The 15,380-nt window shown below is 58.0% G+C and overlaps 1 protein-coding gene across 3 annotated transcripts; it reads left to right on the top strand.

Annotated features, from left to right (window-relative positions):
• The first annotated feature begins 1,020 nt into the window (after nucleotides 1-1,020).
• On the top strand, nucleotides 1,021-11,637 carry SLC9A5 (solute carrier family 9 member A5). Of its 3 annotated transcripts, XM_042886144.1 has the most exons (16): nucleotides 1,021-1,171; nucleotides 4,354-4,656; nucleotides 5,110-5,273; nucleotides 5,957-6,035; nucleotides 6,227-6,404; nucleotides 6,481-6,701; nucleotides 6,836-7,038; nucleotides 7,302-7,391; nucleotides 7,476-7,546; nucleotides 8,221-8,350; nucleotides 8,431-8,519; nucleotides 8,679-8,805; nucleotides 8,899-9,069; nucleotides 9,212-9,281; nucleotides 9,455-9,586; nucleotides 9,811-11,637. In XM_042886144.1, exons 1-16 carry the CDS (start codon nucleotides 1,021-1,023, stop codon nucleotides 10,275-10,277), a joined length of 2,646 nt encoding a protein of 881 aa, XP_042742078.1. In that variant the 3' UTR covers nucleotides 10,278-11,637. The 3 variants fall into 3 exon arrangements, with proteins under 3 accessions (XP_042742078.1, XP_042742079.1, XP_042742080.1); XM_042886145.1 differs by lacking the exon at nucleotides 1,021-1,171 and having other exon boundaries at nucleotides 3,299-4,656; nucleotides 5,107-5,273; XM_042886146.1 differs by lacking the exon at nucleotides 1,021-1,171 and having other exon boundaries at nucleotides 3,299-4,656; nucleotides 5,107-5,273; nucleotides 9,455-9,590; nucleotides 9,811-9,997.
• Nucleotides 11,638-15,380: the final 3,743 nt, after the last annotated feature.

Here is a 15,380-nt window from a genome sequence, read left to right as displayed (position 1 = left end):
GGAGAAGGGATGGGGGGCTGGGGGGCTGCGGGGGGCGAGAGGACGTAGGAATGCTCCGAAGGCACTGAGGGGCTCCAGGTGCACGGGGATGCTCTGCGTGCGTGGGGTGTGCAGGGATGGTCCCTCGGGGGGACGGTAGGGGGGCAGGGGGACGGCAGGTGATGGAGGAGACAGCAGGTGAAGGAGGGATAGTGATGGTGATCACCTGACAGCAGGTGATGGTGCAGCAGGCGGATGGAGGGGATAGCGGGGGGGTGGAGGGACAGCGGGTGACGAAGGGAAAGTATTTGATGGAGGTACAGCAGGTGATGGAGGGATAGTAAGTGATGGAGGAACAGCAGGGGGATAGAGAGGACAGCAAGGGATGGAGGGGACAGCAGGTAATGGGGGCACAGAAGGTGATGCAGGGGACAGCAGGGGGACAGAGGGACAGCAGGGGATGGAGGGAATAGCAAGGGAGATGAAGGGGACATCAGGGTGGTGAAGGGGGGGGGGATCAAGGCAGGTGCAAGGAGACCACTGAGGGGTGGGAGGCTTTGGGGCACGTACAGAGGGACCAGAGCTGGGGTGAGGTGGCATGGAGGTGCTGCTTGGGGTGAGCGGGGCAGTGCTGGCGACCAGGAGGTGGCATCGGGGTGATGCTGGGGACCAGGGCGGGTGGGACTGCTGAGGTGACACCGCAGCATTGGGTTCTAAGGCAGATGAGGTGACACTGGGGCAGTGTGGGGGACTGGCGCAATAAAGGTGACTGGAGACCGGGGTGGGCGGGGATGGTAGCGGGGCAGGTGGGGGTGGCATCGGGCAGCACTGGGGACCGCGGCGGCTGCGGGGGGCGGCACCGGGGCAGGTGGTGGTGACACCTGAGCATCGCTGGGACCTGTGCAGCGCCGGGGACCGGGGCGGATGGAGCAGCTCCGGGGCGGGGCGGGCGCTGCGGGGCGGGCCGGGCTCTGCCCCCGCCGTTGTCGGTGACGTCGCGGCGGGGCCGGCGGAGCTGCGGAGCGACGGAGGTGCGGGGCCATGCATCCCCCGGGCAGCGGCACCCCGGCCTCCCCCGGCCCCGCCGCCGTCCCTCCGGCGGGAGCCGAGCTGCTCCGGTGGCAGTGGCAGGAGGTGCAGGTGCCATGCCTGGTGGCCGCCTGGATCCTGGTGGCCAGCCTGGCCAAGATCGGTGAGTGCCGCCGGGACGGGGGGCTCCGCGGGTGACGCGGCCCCGGGATGGGCAGCGGTGACAGCTGGGGGGTGGGCTGACACCGGGCTGAAGGGCGGTCCCGCGTCACCCCGGAGGTGACAGCACGGCGCTCGGTGGCCCCCGGAGGGTCACCATTCTTTGCCACGGGGGCGTGATGAGCGGTGATGGAGCAGAGCCTGGCTGGTGACACCCAGGAGGCACATCGGTGGCCCCCCAGGGTGGGCACACAGGGGACAGCCCGTGGGGTGAGCTGCTGTCACGGTTGGGAGCGGTGCTGGGTGGTCATCGCTGGTGGGTCACACCGGAGCCACGTGGCACGAAGCGGGCACCCAGGAGGTGTGACAGTGACCTTGAAGCGGGTGTCCTCCTCGAAGTGCTGCTGGGGGAGCGGGGATGCATTAACACCCAGGGCAGGGTGTTGCTGTCACTGTCAGCCGCCCTCCTCCTGCTCCAGCATCACCCAGCCCACGGCTGTGCACCTCGCGCTCCATCCTCCCTCGGCCTTCTCACAGCTAAACCTCTGCAAGGAATAAATCATGAGCTGAGACATCGAGCCCTCCGCCTGCAGCTGTGCCACCACCTCCAGCTGCCGAGTGCAGCACAGAGACAGGAGCTCTGGCTCCATGCCTCATTCTCGGGCAGCTCGTCTATTTGGGTTTCCCTTGGTGCGTTCCCTTTCCCACCCCACGTTTGGTTGTGGGGTGAGAGAAGCCACCGTGAGCCACCTGGGTGGGCACAGCTTGGTGCTTGCTGGCAGTGATGTGACAGCAGTATCCCATGGCCTGGGGATGCATCCTACCCCTGCTTCTAGCCCTGGCACTGCTGTGCCCAGGGGCACGGGAGGAGATGGGGACGGGGTCAGAGGGTCCCCAAGGGTGGGGTGGCCATGCTGGGTGCTGGGTGCTGGGCGCGGGCTGGTGCAGAAGAGCTGCTGCCAGCTCTCAGCCCTGTGACTGCAGGGGCGGAAGCGTCTTCAGCGCTGTGTGATGGGGAAGTGAAACTGTAGGCTCTTGTTCTTGGAAACCATCACGATGCCGGGGTGCCCCGAGCAAGCAGCAGGCAAATGCCTGAGGCGGAGAAAACCGGGCTGAGTGTTGGCTTCCTGCACAGCGAGGCATCATCCAGGCTCTGCTGCCTTTCCTGCTCTGTTTCCTGCGGGGACGAGGGAAAGGAGAAGTGATGAGCATTGCCCCACAGCCACCTCTCACCCACACAAAGGGCTGCAGGGAAGGGACTGTGGGTCCTGACCTTCTCCCTTTGCATCCAACCCCAACCCCACTGCTCCCAGCACCAATTGGTTTTGGTGTCTCCAAGCCTGCTGGGGCACAATTAGTGGCATGGTGCCAATGGGTCAGTGGTTGGACTTGACGATCTTAGCTTTCTTTTTCAACCTTAATGACTCCATGATTGACCCTAAGCCCAGTGGGGGGGGAGCAGGGTTTGTCCTCGAGTCCCCCCCGATGGCACATCCCATGCTGGGGATGTCTGGAGCGGGGATGATGCCTCTGAAGTTAATTCACATGTGGCTGAGTTACTGTTGCTGTGGGAACGTTAATGCTGAAATTCTTGCCTAGCGGGTGTAAAATTAGAGCTCTTGCCACCCGTCCCTGCTGCAGAGCAGCTCATGTGCTGGGATTTGCTGTGAGGGCGGCAATGTGCAGAGCAACAAAGCCAGCAGTGTTCCCGTGCCCTGGCTGTGTGCATGCAGGGCTTCTCCCATCGATGCTGTGAACTTCTTTGATCAGTGCAGCCTTCCTTCTGGCGGGTTGATTGGCACAAGCAACAGGCTTCTCTCACCCAGAACATTCAGGACTGAGATTTATGATGGTCTGGAAACTGTGATGTCCCTTTACTTGAGACAAGGTGCCTGCTGGTTCCTGGTAACGGCTTCAAGTTGCACCAGGGGAGGTTCAGGTCGGATGTTCAGAATAATTTATTCTCCCAAAGAGCAGTGAGGCGGTGGCACAGCTCCCAGGGAGGTGGGAGAGTGACTGTCCCTGGAGGTGCCCCAGAGCTGTGGGGATGTGGCACTGAGGGACGTGGGCACGGTGGGGGTGGGCTGAGGTTGGGGATCTGAGAGCTCTTTTCCAACCTTAATGACCCTACGATGCCTTCACCTGATGGCCAAGTTGTGCCACAACCCTGGGGTGTCACCAGTGATGACTGCAAGACCTCAGTGGTGGGAGGAGGGAGAAATACAAAGGAATCCGTGGGTTGCCCTGCTGATTTTGCCAAGAGGCTGCAATGATTTGGGTTTACATGGGGACAAGGCTGCCACGAGGAGCATGACCCCACTGCTGGCTGGCGTGACGTGGCCTTGTGCCATCAGGCTCCTTGCCACAGGGCTAATATATGAATATGAGGGTGTGATCAGCTTGCTCCATTAAATACATCCTCTTTCATGGCTTGCTGGAATAAGCTGATTATTGCAAGGATCCCTTCATCTGCAGCTCTCGCATACTTTCTGTTTGCATGCAGGTAGGTCAGCCAGCACTCTGGCCGACGCGCTCGTCGTGCTGCAGTGTTTGCATGCTGCTCCACCTGCATGCTCAGACAGCTGCAAACAAGGTCACCCATCACCAGGGCTGAGCGTCTCCATCCCTGTGTGGGGTATGCTGTGTTCCTGTGAGCAGGATGCCTCACTTGAACAGCAGCCAGCACTGCCTGCCAGCACTGCACTAAAAAAGCAAAATGCCCAACTGCTTGGCTTATATGGCAGTGATTTGGGAGGTGGAGGACCTGAGATCCTGATCTGGGACAGGCTCAGAGCAGACAGGCACATGCAGTAGAGACATGGAAGCCAGTTCCTGAGCTTCTCTCAAGGTTTACACCATTGGTGAAAAGACCCTGGGCTGGGTAGAGCTGCGGTCCATCCATGGAGTTCGTGGGGAGGGAAGGAGCCCAATGTCCTAAGGTTGATGTCAGACCACAGCACAGCCTTCCTCCTGGTGGGCTGATTGGCACAAGCACCCCATTTAGAGCTTTAGGGACTGGGCTTCGTGGTGGTAGCAGGGCAGCCAAGTGAGCAACTAACTGGGAGGTCTTGTACTCACATGCACTCGGTGGACCCAGGGTGCTCTGTCCCTGTGCCCATGCGGCTGATGCTCAGTGCTCTGTCCCCATGCCCATCTGGCTGATGCTCACATTCTTCCTTCCTTCAGTGTTCCACCTGTCCAGGAAGGTGACCTCCGTCGTGCCGGAGAGCTGCCTCCTCATCCTGCTGGGGCTGGGCCTGGGCGGCATTGTGTTGGCCGTGGCCAAGAAACCCAAATACCAGCTGGAGCCCAACATGTTCTTCCTGTTCCTCCTGCCCCCCATCGTCCTGGACTCGGGCTACTTCATGCCCAGCCGCTTGTTCTTCGACAACATCGGTGCCATCCTCACCTACGCGGTTGTGGGCACGCTCTGGAACTCCTTCACCACCGGCACGGCGCTCTGGGGCCTGCACCAGGCAGGGCTGATGGGTGGGTGCTGGGGGAGCCCACGTCACCAAAAGGGGTGGGAAGATGCAAAAGGCTCCCAGATTTACAGCCCTGGCGTGGATCCCATAGCTTTCAGGAGCTGGGAATGATGTTCTGGCAGGACCAGCAAGTGTGGAGGACAAAGGGGACCTTCTTAGCATTGGGCTGACTCATGGCTTTGCTATTTTTGTCGCCGACCTTGGCTAGCTCTGCTGGCTCGCTGCCGTGTTCCCTGTCCTCGGCTGGAGCTGCTGGCCCTGCTTGGCCTGGGCCTTCTTTTGAGCTCCTCTGAGCCCGGAGGAACCTCTTGGTGCCTGGTCCAAGCACTTCTTCCCTCATGTGCCAAACCCCACATCACCTTAGGGAGACCTCAGAGGTCTGATGGCTTGTTTCACCTTCACAGTCCCTCACGTGGGGAGAATGACCCTCCTCACCTCTATCCTTCTGTCCCAGCAGATCCAGGCGTGGAAGCTGGGCTGATGGATTTCCTGCTCTTCGGCAGCCTCATCTCGGCTGTGGACCCTGTGGCAGTGTTGGCAGTTTTTGAAGAGGTCCATGTAAACGAGACCCTCTTCATCATTGTGTTTGGCGAGTCCCTCCTGAATGATGCTGTCACTGTGGTGAGTTGGAGCCAGGGGGGCCCTGCAGTCCTAATGACAACGAGGGTGGTAGGCACTGCAGCAGGTTGTCTGGAGAAGCTTTGGGTGCCCCATCCCTGGAAGTGTTCAGCATCAGGGTGACGTGGCTTTGGGCAACTTTATGTAGTGAAAGATGGATGAGAGGTAATGGCCTTAAGATGCACTAGGGGAGGTTCAGAGTGGATATTAGGAAAAAAATTATTCTCAGGAGTGGTGAGGCATTGGAACAGGCTGCCCTGGAAGGTGGGGGAGTCCCCATCCCTGGAGGTGGTCAAGAACCGTGGAGATGGGCAGTGGGCATGGTGGGGGTGAGCTGGAGTTGGACTTCGTTATCTTGGTAATCTTTTCCAACCTGAATAATTCTACTGATTCTGTGTCCTGCCCATGCTATGGGACTGGGCTGGATGACCCATAAGAGTCCCTTCCGACCCAAATCAGTCTGTGATCCTATAAAAACGGAGCCCAATATGGGCCAGGCACTGGAATCCCCCAGATTGGGCAGAGGGTGCAGGTGACCTCCCCAGTCTGGGGGCAACCCCGTGCCACTGGGTCCTTCCACTGTGCTGGCCTCAGGGGAATGCTTGGGTCCATCCTGCCCACCTGTGCTGCCCCTCCCATGGTAGGGAGTTTCTCTGCCATTTCCAAAGGACTTATGTTGCCTGCAGGTGCTGTACAAGGTCTTCAACTCTTTTGTGGAGCTTGGCCCAGCACACATCCATGCCACGGACTACGTGAAGGGGGTAGGTGAGTATGTGCCGTGCCAGCTCTTCCTGTAGCATAGAGAACAGGGGAGGAGCATGGGTGCTGTCATGCTGTGGGCAATCACTAAGCCCATCTCAGCCATCATCACTGGATGCTTTGGTGGGGAGTCAGGTGGGAGCACGGGGCTTGGCAAGGGGTCTCACCAAAGGTGCAACCCAACCTCTTCCCCTCAGCTTCCTTCTTTCTGGTGAGTCTGGGGGGCACGGCCGTGGGGCTGCTCTTCGCCTTCCTTCTGGCCCTCATCACACGGTTCACCAAACGTGTGCGCATCATCGAGCCGCTCTTTGTCTTCCTTCTGGCCTATGTTGCCTACCTGGCTGCTGAGATGGTCTCGCTCTCCGCCATCCTGGCGTGAGTACTGGGGAGCCCCAGGAAATGAGGGGTGCTCACCATAGGGGTCATGCCAGCTCCTTCTGCCCCTCTGCAGAGTCACCTTCTGTGGGATCTGCTGCAAGAAGTACGTGGAAGCCAACATCTCCCAGAAATCCCGCACCACGGTCAAGTACACCATGAAGACGCTGGCCAGCAGCTCAGAGACCATCATCTTCATGTTTCTGGGCATGTCAGCTGTGGACACTTCCAAGTGGACATGGGACACCGCGCTGGTGCTGGGCACCCTGTTCTTCATCCTGCTCTTCAGAGCTGTGGGTCAGTCTGTCCTGCTGTCCCAGCTATTTTCCTGCCAAAAAGCAGCAGCCTCCAAGAACGGCTCCTGGCTTTGGCTTTGCCTCATCTATGGGGCTCCGGTGGCATCCCAGACTCTCGTCCTCGTTCTTCTCCAGGTGTTGTCCTCCAGACCTACGTCCTCAACCACTTCCGCCTCATCCCCCTGGACAGGATTGACCAGGTGGTCATGTCATACGGCGGCCTCCGTGGAGCCGTCGCCTTCGCCCTGGTCATCCTGCTGGACAAGGCAAAGGTGAAAGCCAAGGACTACTTTGTGGCAACGACCATCGTGGTGGTGTTCTTCACTGTCATCGTGCAGGTGAGAATGGGCACTTTGCCCTTGGGGAGCGGCACCGTGGGCAGATGCCAGCCTTGGGGTCTGGAGGAGCACGACCTGGGACGTAGGTACCAGGTGTCAGATCCCCACAGTGCCATCACACAGACCCAAAGGACAGTGGGAACATTGCACGTGGCTGTCACTACCAATGGCCCTGGTCACTTTGTGCTCCTTTTGCTCTTAAGCCCTATCCACGCACCCTCTTGCCCTCCCAATCTTTCCCATGCCCTCTCCTGCCATTCCAGGGCCTCACCATCAAACCACTGGTGACGTGGCTGAAGGTGAAACGCAGCGACCACCACAAACCCACACTGAATGAGGAGCTACATGAGCATGTAGGTGTTCCCTGCAGTCCAGGATGAGGCATGCTTAGCCTGGGTCACTCTCCAGCACTCTCACCCTTTTCTCCTTCACTCCAGGCCTTTGACCACATCCTGGCAGCAGTGGAGGACATCGTGGGACACCATGGCTACCACTACTGGCGGGACAAGTGAGTGTCTTGTCTGCTGGCATTCAGCTGGACGGGGTGGTATGGCAGCCATGGGGACATCCCAAGGTGGGCAGTCCTGCTGTAGGCAAGGCAGGAGGACCAGGAAGGGGTATGTCTGTCCATCTGCATGGTCCAATGCAAACCGCTGCTCCAGAAGTGTCCTAACGAGAGGTTGGGCAGAGGTGACTCAAGGCACAAGGTGGCATTGCCCATGCTGGAGCTGTTGCAGGACTGTGGTGGCCATGATGTCACTGTGCCTCCCCAGACAGAGACACACTGGATACTGAGGAAGGAAGTGTTAAAATTTTGAGTGTTTGTCTGCAGAATTGCAACAGGAAAAGCGTGCAGAGAGCCTGCTTCCTGGAGAGAAGCTCTGTCTGGGCAGCTGCACCAGCTCCAGCCCTGCGCCCGTCACTGGGTCTCCGGTTTCCCCTTGGCTTGGGGACAACGTGGCAGCATGTCCTGTCCCCTCCTATTGTCCTCTGCCAGGGTGTTCCCAGGCACAGCCTTCTCTCCCAATGCTTTGGGCACTTTGGACTTTGCATGGGAAAACGTCCAATGACCACTGTATCCATCCATTCATCCATCCATCCATCCATCCATCCATCCATCCATCCATCCATCCATCCATCCCCTGTGGGACTTTAGCCACCCACGTGTCCATCTTGCTGCAGGTGGGAGCAGTTTGACAAAAAGTACCTGAGCCAGCTCCTGATGAGGAAATCTGCCTACAAGCTGCGGGATGAGATCTGGGATGTCTACTACAAGCTGAACATCCGCGATGCCATCAGCTTTGTGGACCAGGTAGGGGTGTGTGGTGGGAGCTGGGTCCCACTGGATGAGGTGGTGGGAACCCCTCCAGACCGTCTCTGTCACTCCCCCAGGGTGGCCACGTGCTGTCAGCTGCCAAGCTGGCGCTGCCCTCCATGCCCAGCCGCACGTCCATGTCAGAGTCGTCGGTTACAAACCTGCTGTGAGTACAAGCATCGCTCTACACCCCGGCCTCTGGGCAGCACTCCCTGGCTGCATCATCCCTGGGATGGGCTGGACCCATTGGGATGGGTCGGATCCATTGGGATGGGCATGATCCATCGGGATGAGCCAGATCCATTGGGATGCTCCAATTCCCCAGGAGGGAGAGCGGGAGTGGTGCCTGCCTGGACCTGCAGGTGATCGACACGGTGCGGAGCCGGCGGGACAAGGAGGATGCAGCCATGCACCACGTGCTGCGTGGGAGCCTCTACAAGCCCCGGCGGCGGGTGAGCGCTGCCGCCTGCAGCAGGAGCAGGGATGGAGGGTGCTGCGCGGGGCTGGCTGCTCACCCTGTGTCTCTTTGCCTCTCCCTCGGCCAGTACAAGGCCAGCTACAGCCGTCACTTCATCTCTCCAGATAAACAAGAACGCCAAGATAAAGAAATCTTCCGGCAGAACATGAAGAGGCGCCTGGAGACGTTCAAGTCCACCAAGCACAACGTCTGCTCCTCTAAGAGCAAAGCCAGGCTGAAGGAAAAGGGCAGGAAAAAGGCAAGCGATCCCCAAATTCCTGCTCCCCTACTAGATGTGGGGCAGTGAGGTCCTGCGGGGTCCGTGGTGTGCTGCAGGGCTTTGGCATCTGCAGAGCCTAGGGACGGGGTCGGGTCCCTTTCAGATCCCTCTCCCCCTACAGAAAAACATCTCTCTGCCCAGCGATGCACCCAATGGGAGGACGCACAGAAACGTCCCCTGGCAGGAGGCGGGTAAGGAGGGCGCAGGATTGGTTCTCAGAACCTGCAAGGGGACTCGTTGGGGTGGGATGGCAGCAGCATGCTGTCCGTGCTTGGGTTATGCTGGCACCAGATCCTTCTCCCATGGGTGCAGGGGGGCAGCTCTTAGGGTAACCATCCTCCATACACCCCCTGTGTGGCTGCAGCTCCCGTGCTGGTGACGGTCAGCTCTGATGAGGAGGAGAGCGATAGCTCAGAGACAGAGAGAGAGGATGATGAAGGGATCGTGTTCATCGCTCGTGCCACCGATGAGGTCCTGCAGGGAAGGACAACCACAGGTAGGCATGTCAGTTCTTATTCTGCCTGTGGAGCAAGGTTGGCCTGGGCTGGGCAAGAGCAAAGTGAATGGAGAATGAATGGGAGAGCTGCTCTTCTCTGTGGCCATGGAGGCACAGCAGAGCCTCCAAAATGGGCCAGATCAGAAGGGTACCCATCGGTACCAGGGTTTGAAAGAGCAGGAGCCACACAGTATCCCCCTCTGTCCTTCCTTCTGCGCCCCCAGGCAGCTTGGACGTCTGCCCCAGCCCCTGCATCATCCCGCCATCACCCACCTTGGCAGAGAAGGAGCTGCCATGGAAAGGAGACCAGGCTGACCTGGCTGTTTACGTCTCCTCGGAGACCACCAAAATCGTGCCGGTGGATATGCAGAAAGCATGGAACCAAAGCATCTCCTCCCTGGAGAGCATCGCCTCTCCTCCAGGCATCGAGACAGGAACACAGCACAGGAGGTTTGCCCGCCCCATGCTGGAGAAGCAGCCGCAGTCAGCAAGCCAGGCGACGCCGGAGCAGGTCTCACGTTTCCAGTTCCCCAGCCATATATCCAAGAGCAGCAGGTCGAAGAGCGACAGCAGCCCCGAGGGTGTGGAGCAGCAGGAGCTGCAGCCCCTGATGGGCACAGAGGAGCAGGGCAGGGGGCTGCCCCCGGCTGAGCACCGGCGGCTCGCGTTCAGCAGAGCCAGCCACATCTGAAACACACGGCGTGTGGGGCAGGCTGCCACCCACCAGCTGCTCCATCGTTGTACTTCGTGAAGCTTCTGCGTGTCTCCTCCAACTCCAGGAGCAGCCGGAGAGCTTTGGGGCTTTGCTCATGCTGATGCGAGGCTGGTAGACAGATGGGCATGATGCTGCGAGAGCAGGCACCAGTCCCATCCACCCAGGGGGCACAGACCCCACATCTGGCTCTCTTGTTCTTTGGTCTTTGTCTCCTGTATCGCAGCACTGGGAGGCCAGAGGTGTTCCTCCCAGAGGTGGTCTTGATGCCACTGTGGCTGTGCCAGCATGAGGTTTGGGGTTCTGGCTGATGGGCTCCTCCAGCTGACCCTCCAGCCTCTTCAGGAGGCTGCTGCACAACAGCCCATCCCCACCCAGCCTCTGGCTTCCAGGAACTGGGTTGCTCAGAGCGCGTTGGGAGAGCAGAGATCAGCCCCCTTCCACGGCAGCTCCGTCCCCTGGGTTCTGGAGGCACTGCAGAAGCAAAGCCATGACCTTCTCAGGACTGAGGTTTGGCTCCACCGGGAGCCAGGCTGCATACGCACAGGGACACTTCTGGCACTCGTTTGGCTGTGCCAGCCCCACACTGCTCACCCAGGTGTGCTCCCCATGGCTGCAGCATTCTGTTTTCTGGCTTTACTAGGAGACAGCAGCCCTGCATGGCACCCTTCATTCTGCCTGCATCCCAGTCCCTCTAGTTGCCCAGGGCTCGTCACCTGGGAAGGCACCAAGGGGAGCAGCAGGGCTGAATGGTAAAGCAGGAACAGGGGAGATGGTGAGAGCAGATGGGTGAGAGCTGAGTGCATCTGCAAAGCTCTGCCCCGGCACCTGCCCCCCAGCCACCCAAAAGGGACCCCAGGATCTTGTTCCCCAAGATCTGCTCAGAGCTCGGTGTAGTTGGAGTGGGGATGCTCCAATTTGGGCTGCTAACACCTAACAGCAAGCACATGGCTGCCCATTGCAGCTCCCTGGGGTGCTGGGTCTGCAGGCATCGGGATGCTTCGATGCACTGGGTGAATGAGCCCAGCATGGGTCGGGCAAGGCGGCGGCACCCGGTACTGCTAGCAAGGCCGTTCTGCTCTGTACCTGCCCTGCCAACTGGAGCATGAGGTTTTTAAAAGGTTTTTATATAGTTTTGCATTTCTTGTATGCCTTATTCCAGTTTTGATTTCTGATATTGGGCCATACTAAATCTCTAGCTGGGTCAGTGTTTTTTCTGTAGCTGTGGGCACCACGAACAACTCCAGACTTAGTATCTTATTTGCAAGAATATTGTTTTAATGTGAAACTATATGCAGAGTATTTTGTAATGTTCAATAAATCAGAGTTGGAGCAGGTGGCACGGTCTGGACTCAGGGCTTGCTGGGGACCTCTGCGTGCTTTGCTTCCTCCGGGTTGGGTTTGCGGCCCCTCCTGCACCCGTGGGGTTTTGTCAGTGCTTATTCTCCTCCTCCAATCTCTGTCTTTCCCTTTCCTGCCTGCACAGAGCTGTTCCTTCCAGCACAGCACAGTTCCATCTCTTTCAGCCTAAAAATACCAAAGTGCCTCAGTGGAAAAACACAAAAACCGGGCCAAACCACGAGCACATGTGCCCAAACCTCTGCTTCTCCAGGACGGAGAGAGGCTCAACAAATTAGCTGCTTGTCAGGCTGCAACCCAGAACATACAGCCCTCCGACTGTTATTATAAGCAACCCCATCCTGGAGCTGTCTGACTGCTGCAGACCATTCTGCACACAGGCTTCTCCCAGCACTGCCATTAGATCTGCACATTTTTTCCACAACGATTTACTTTCTCCGATGCTTGGCTCCCCCAGTTTCCCCCTTTTCCCAGAACTTGTGAAGTCAGCAGAGGCTGCGAGGCAGCGCCAGCAATGGGGCATCGGCAGGATGCGAGAGCCGAGCTGCGGGTGAGGGGTGGTGTTGGCCATCTCCCAGGTCAGCACTGCACAGCGTCTCAAAACCATAGCCTTCCCATGGCACCATGACTACTGGGCTCCTAGGTAAGCTTCAGAAATAGAACAAATCCGTATCTTGTTCTGAGGAGCCCCAAATCGGAGCTGGCACGCAGCTAGGCATCAAACTGAAGGGAAGAATCCTTTTCTTGAACTGCCGGCTTCATGTTCTCTGTTGTAGCAAGGGTGCTGTTGACCCACAGGACACCTCGCACTCTTCTTCGTTCTGCTCCATCTCTGGAGCACTTCTGATTCCCTCATGTGATGTTTGCAGAATGACCTACACAGACGTCAGCGGTGGGAAACTGCTGAATGGGCATCCAGCTTCTCACCTCCCACTCCTCCCCAGGTTTTTCAGCAAGCACAAAGCACAGCAGAGCCATACACGTGAGAGCAGTGGGAAGGCAAACAGGGATTCAGGCAGGGTGTTCAGGCTGACCATATGTGGGCGGACACATTTTTGGGACCTCAGTCCATTCACTGTTACATTCTGCTCCTGACTGCTCGTGTGGGCACTCAGCTCCCACCCTCCTGCATAACTCATTTCCTGGGGCCAAGAGAAGCCGTGGGGAGCCATGATATGCTGCTTCTGGTCGGTGTTATGGGATGCTGATGGAGAGGATGGGGAGGGCTTTTACTAGGTGGTGGGACTTGCAACACAGGATCCTCCACTGCTCTGCAGGATTGCTGATGTCCCCGAGTGGGATCCTGTTGCAGATGGGAAGGAGCTGGCTTCCCCCCTGGCCTGTTTGCGATGAGTTATCTTCATGTGCCGTTCTGTATCCGCCTTCTGCCCGTGGAGTTGCACAGCCACAACTTCACAGCAGCTATTTTCAGGCCAAGCAGCAGGTCTGTTGCGACCCAACCAAACCCCGCTTCTTGGAGGCCGCTTCGGGAGGCTCAAAGGGTGTGAAGGAGAAGCTCCATGAAGACCCCATCCCAATCCACCCAGTCTACACAGGGACCTCCCTGCCCCAGCCATGTTTCTGTCACCGCGTAGCTCTACCAAGCTCTTGGTGCCCAAACCTGCCAATGATGTGACAGAGGATGGCACGGTGGTAACTCACCATCATCATCATCATCACACCACCAGCCACCATCTGTGATAAGCATCCTGCTGCCCCGGTGCCACCACCGCATCCCTTCTCTCCTGCAGCCACCCCTGCCCCATGCCTTCACCAAAAGCCTATCGTGGAGGTGAGGACTCACTGTCACTCCTGAATTACCTTGGAGGGATGGATGCCAGCCCCCAAAAAAGTTGCCTGTCTGATGGATGTGAGCCATCCCAGGCCACAAAGCACGTCGTCGGTGACTGAGCCGGCATCAATCAGCAGCCGGGGAGGATAATGAAGAACAGATTTGCACTGGGCAGTGGTTCCCATGCTGCGTTCCAGGGCAGAGCAGCCAGGACGGCAGTGCTGCTGCCTTTGTGCTTCGTGCTGCACCCCTCTGCCGCGTGTCAAGCCAGTTCCTTGGCTCACCCGTGCCTTCTCGCAGTGAGCTTCCCTCTCCTTGCGTCCCAGTGTGCAGGGGAGCGAGCTGCAGCGTGGATGGGCTGAGGACAGAAGGATCGGTGGGATCTGCAGGCCAGTAGGAGCTGGGTGGGGTGATCCACACCCCTCTGCGTGGTTCGGATTTCTCTGCTTTTGCCTGGAGGAGCAGACACAGCAGTAGGACTCCGTGCTCTGGAGGACTGCGTGGCCAGGCTGCTGCCATTGGGGACTCTTAAAAAGCAGCCAGGATGGATGCTGACGTGTGGAGGCTTTGATTTCATGAACGTCCCGGATCCTAAAGTCGTGATCTTCTCCACAGCCACAAGGAAGGCAAAGATCCCCGAAGAAACCATCGAAGTTCCTTTCACCTCACCTTCTGGCATCCCATGCCACACATCCCAGCTGCCCTGCAGGTGAACAGGACCTGTGTCAGGTGAGCTGGAGCGGGTGGGAGCTGAGGATGCTGTGGGGAGGTGGTACCCATGGAGGTGGTGGGACCGATAGTCCCAAGCTCGTGGCATGTCCCAGGAGCTGGGCCATGGAGCAGGGCTTAAAAGGGGCAAAGTGCCTCTTCTTCTTGCCCACTGGAGCTCTGCTGTGTTCGGGTGGTCAATGCACATGCATGGGCCTCCTCCTGCTGCAGCCCCACTAAGCCCTCACTGTTGATGGAGCCCGTGTTAGAGCTTTGCTTTTCCAGAGACCCCCAGCTCCTAAGCCAGGATATTCCATCTCATCTACCGCATACACGCACACATATAGAAATATTTTCCGTGGCTTTTTTTTAACCTTCTCCTGCTAGCAAAAGCTTTGGGAAGGTAATCCAAAAAGAAAACAATGAAAGCAAATACCCAGGCCCAGAACGTGCTGTGTTTCTTCATGCTGAGATGTGGGGGCTGACTCCTGGGAGCTGACCGCTCTAGGAACACGAGCTTTTATTTTCCTGGGCTGAAAGCACCGGCTGAGTAAGCAGATTAGCCGGCCTGCTGCAGGAGGGCTGCATTGTCTGGGGAAAGCGCGTTGGCTAAATAGCAGAATTAGCTGGTGACCTCTGAGAGGTTCGCTCTGATCTTTGTTTTCTCCTGCTAAGGAACAGGCAGAATTATTATAAGTGTTTGATTTCTTTTTTTTTTTTTTTTTCTCTCCTTTGCAAGAATAGCTTTTGAAGCAAACAGGAAATTACAGTGTGCAATAAAGAGCAAAGAAAGTCAACCAGCTACCTCACTGGGCTTGGATTTGTCTACAAATCCACCTCCATGCGGGGCTTTGCTTACCAAAAAGCGACTAAACCGCCCCAAACCTTTAGAGGGGCCGAAAGCCTCCACACACGCGCTGCCCCCTGAGGTGCTGCTGTGCTTGGCCAGAAATGGGGCAGCTGTGGGGTGCCAGGTATTGACTGGGAGGCAGGATGGGAGTGGGCTAACTGCCCACAGACCTGATTATTTGCACTTTGTGGTAGGAAGAGGCAGAAAGTTCATGTGCAAAGTGGCAGCCTGTGGCTTGGACTGCTGTGTTCTTCACTGGGTAAAAATCTGGCTGGAGGGTTGGGATCAGAGAGTGGTGGGAATGGAGTTACATCCAGCCAGCGGCCAGTCGTGAGTGGTGTTCCCCAGAGATCAGGACTGGGCCTGTCCTGTT

The sequence above is a fragment of the Lagopus leucura genome, unplaced genomic scaffold (genome assembly GCF_019238085.1).
Source record: "Lagopus leucura isolate 7727_CA_CO unplaced genomic scaffold, USGS_WTPT01 Super-Scaffold_100054, whole genome shotgun sequence".
Taxonomy (NCBI): domain Eukaryota; kingdom Metazoa; phylum Chordata; class Aves; order Galliformes; family Phasianidae; genus Lagopus; species Lagopus leucura.
This window is presented reverse-complemented; position numbering and strand designations above follow the sequence as displayed.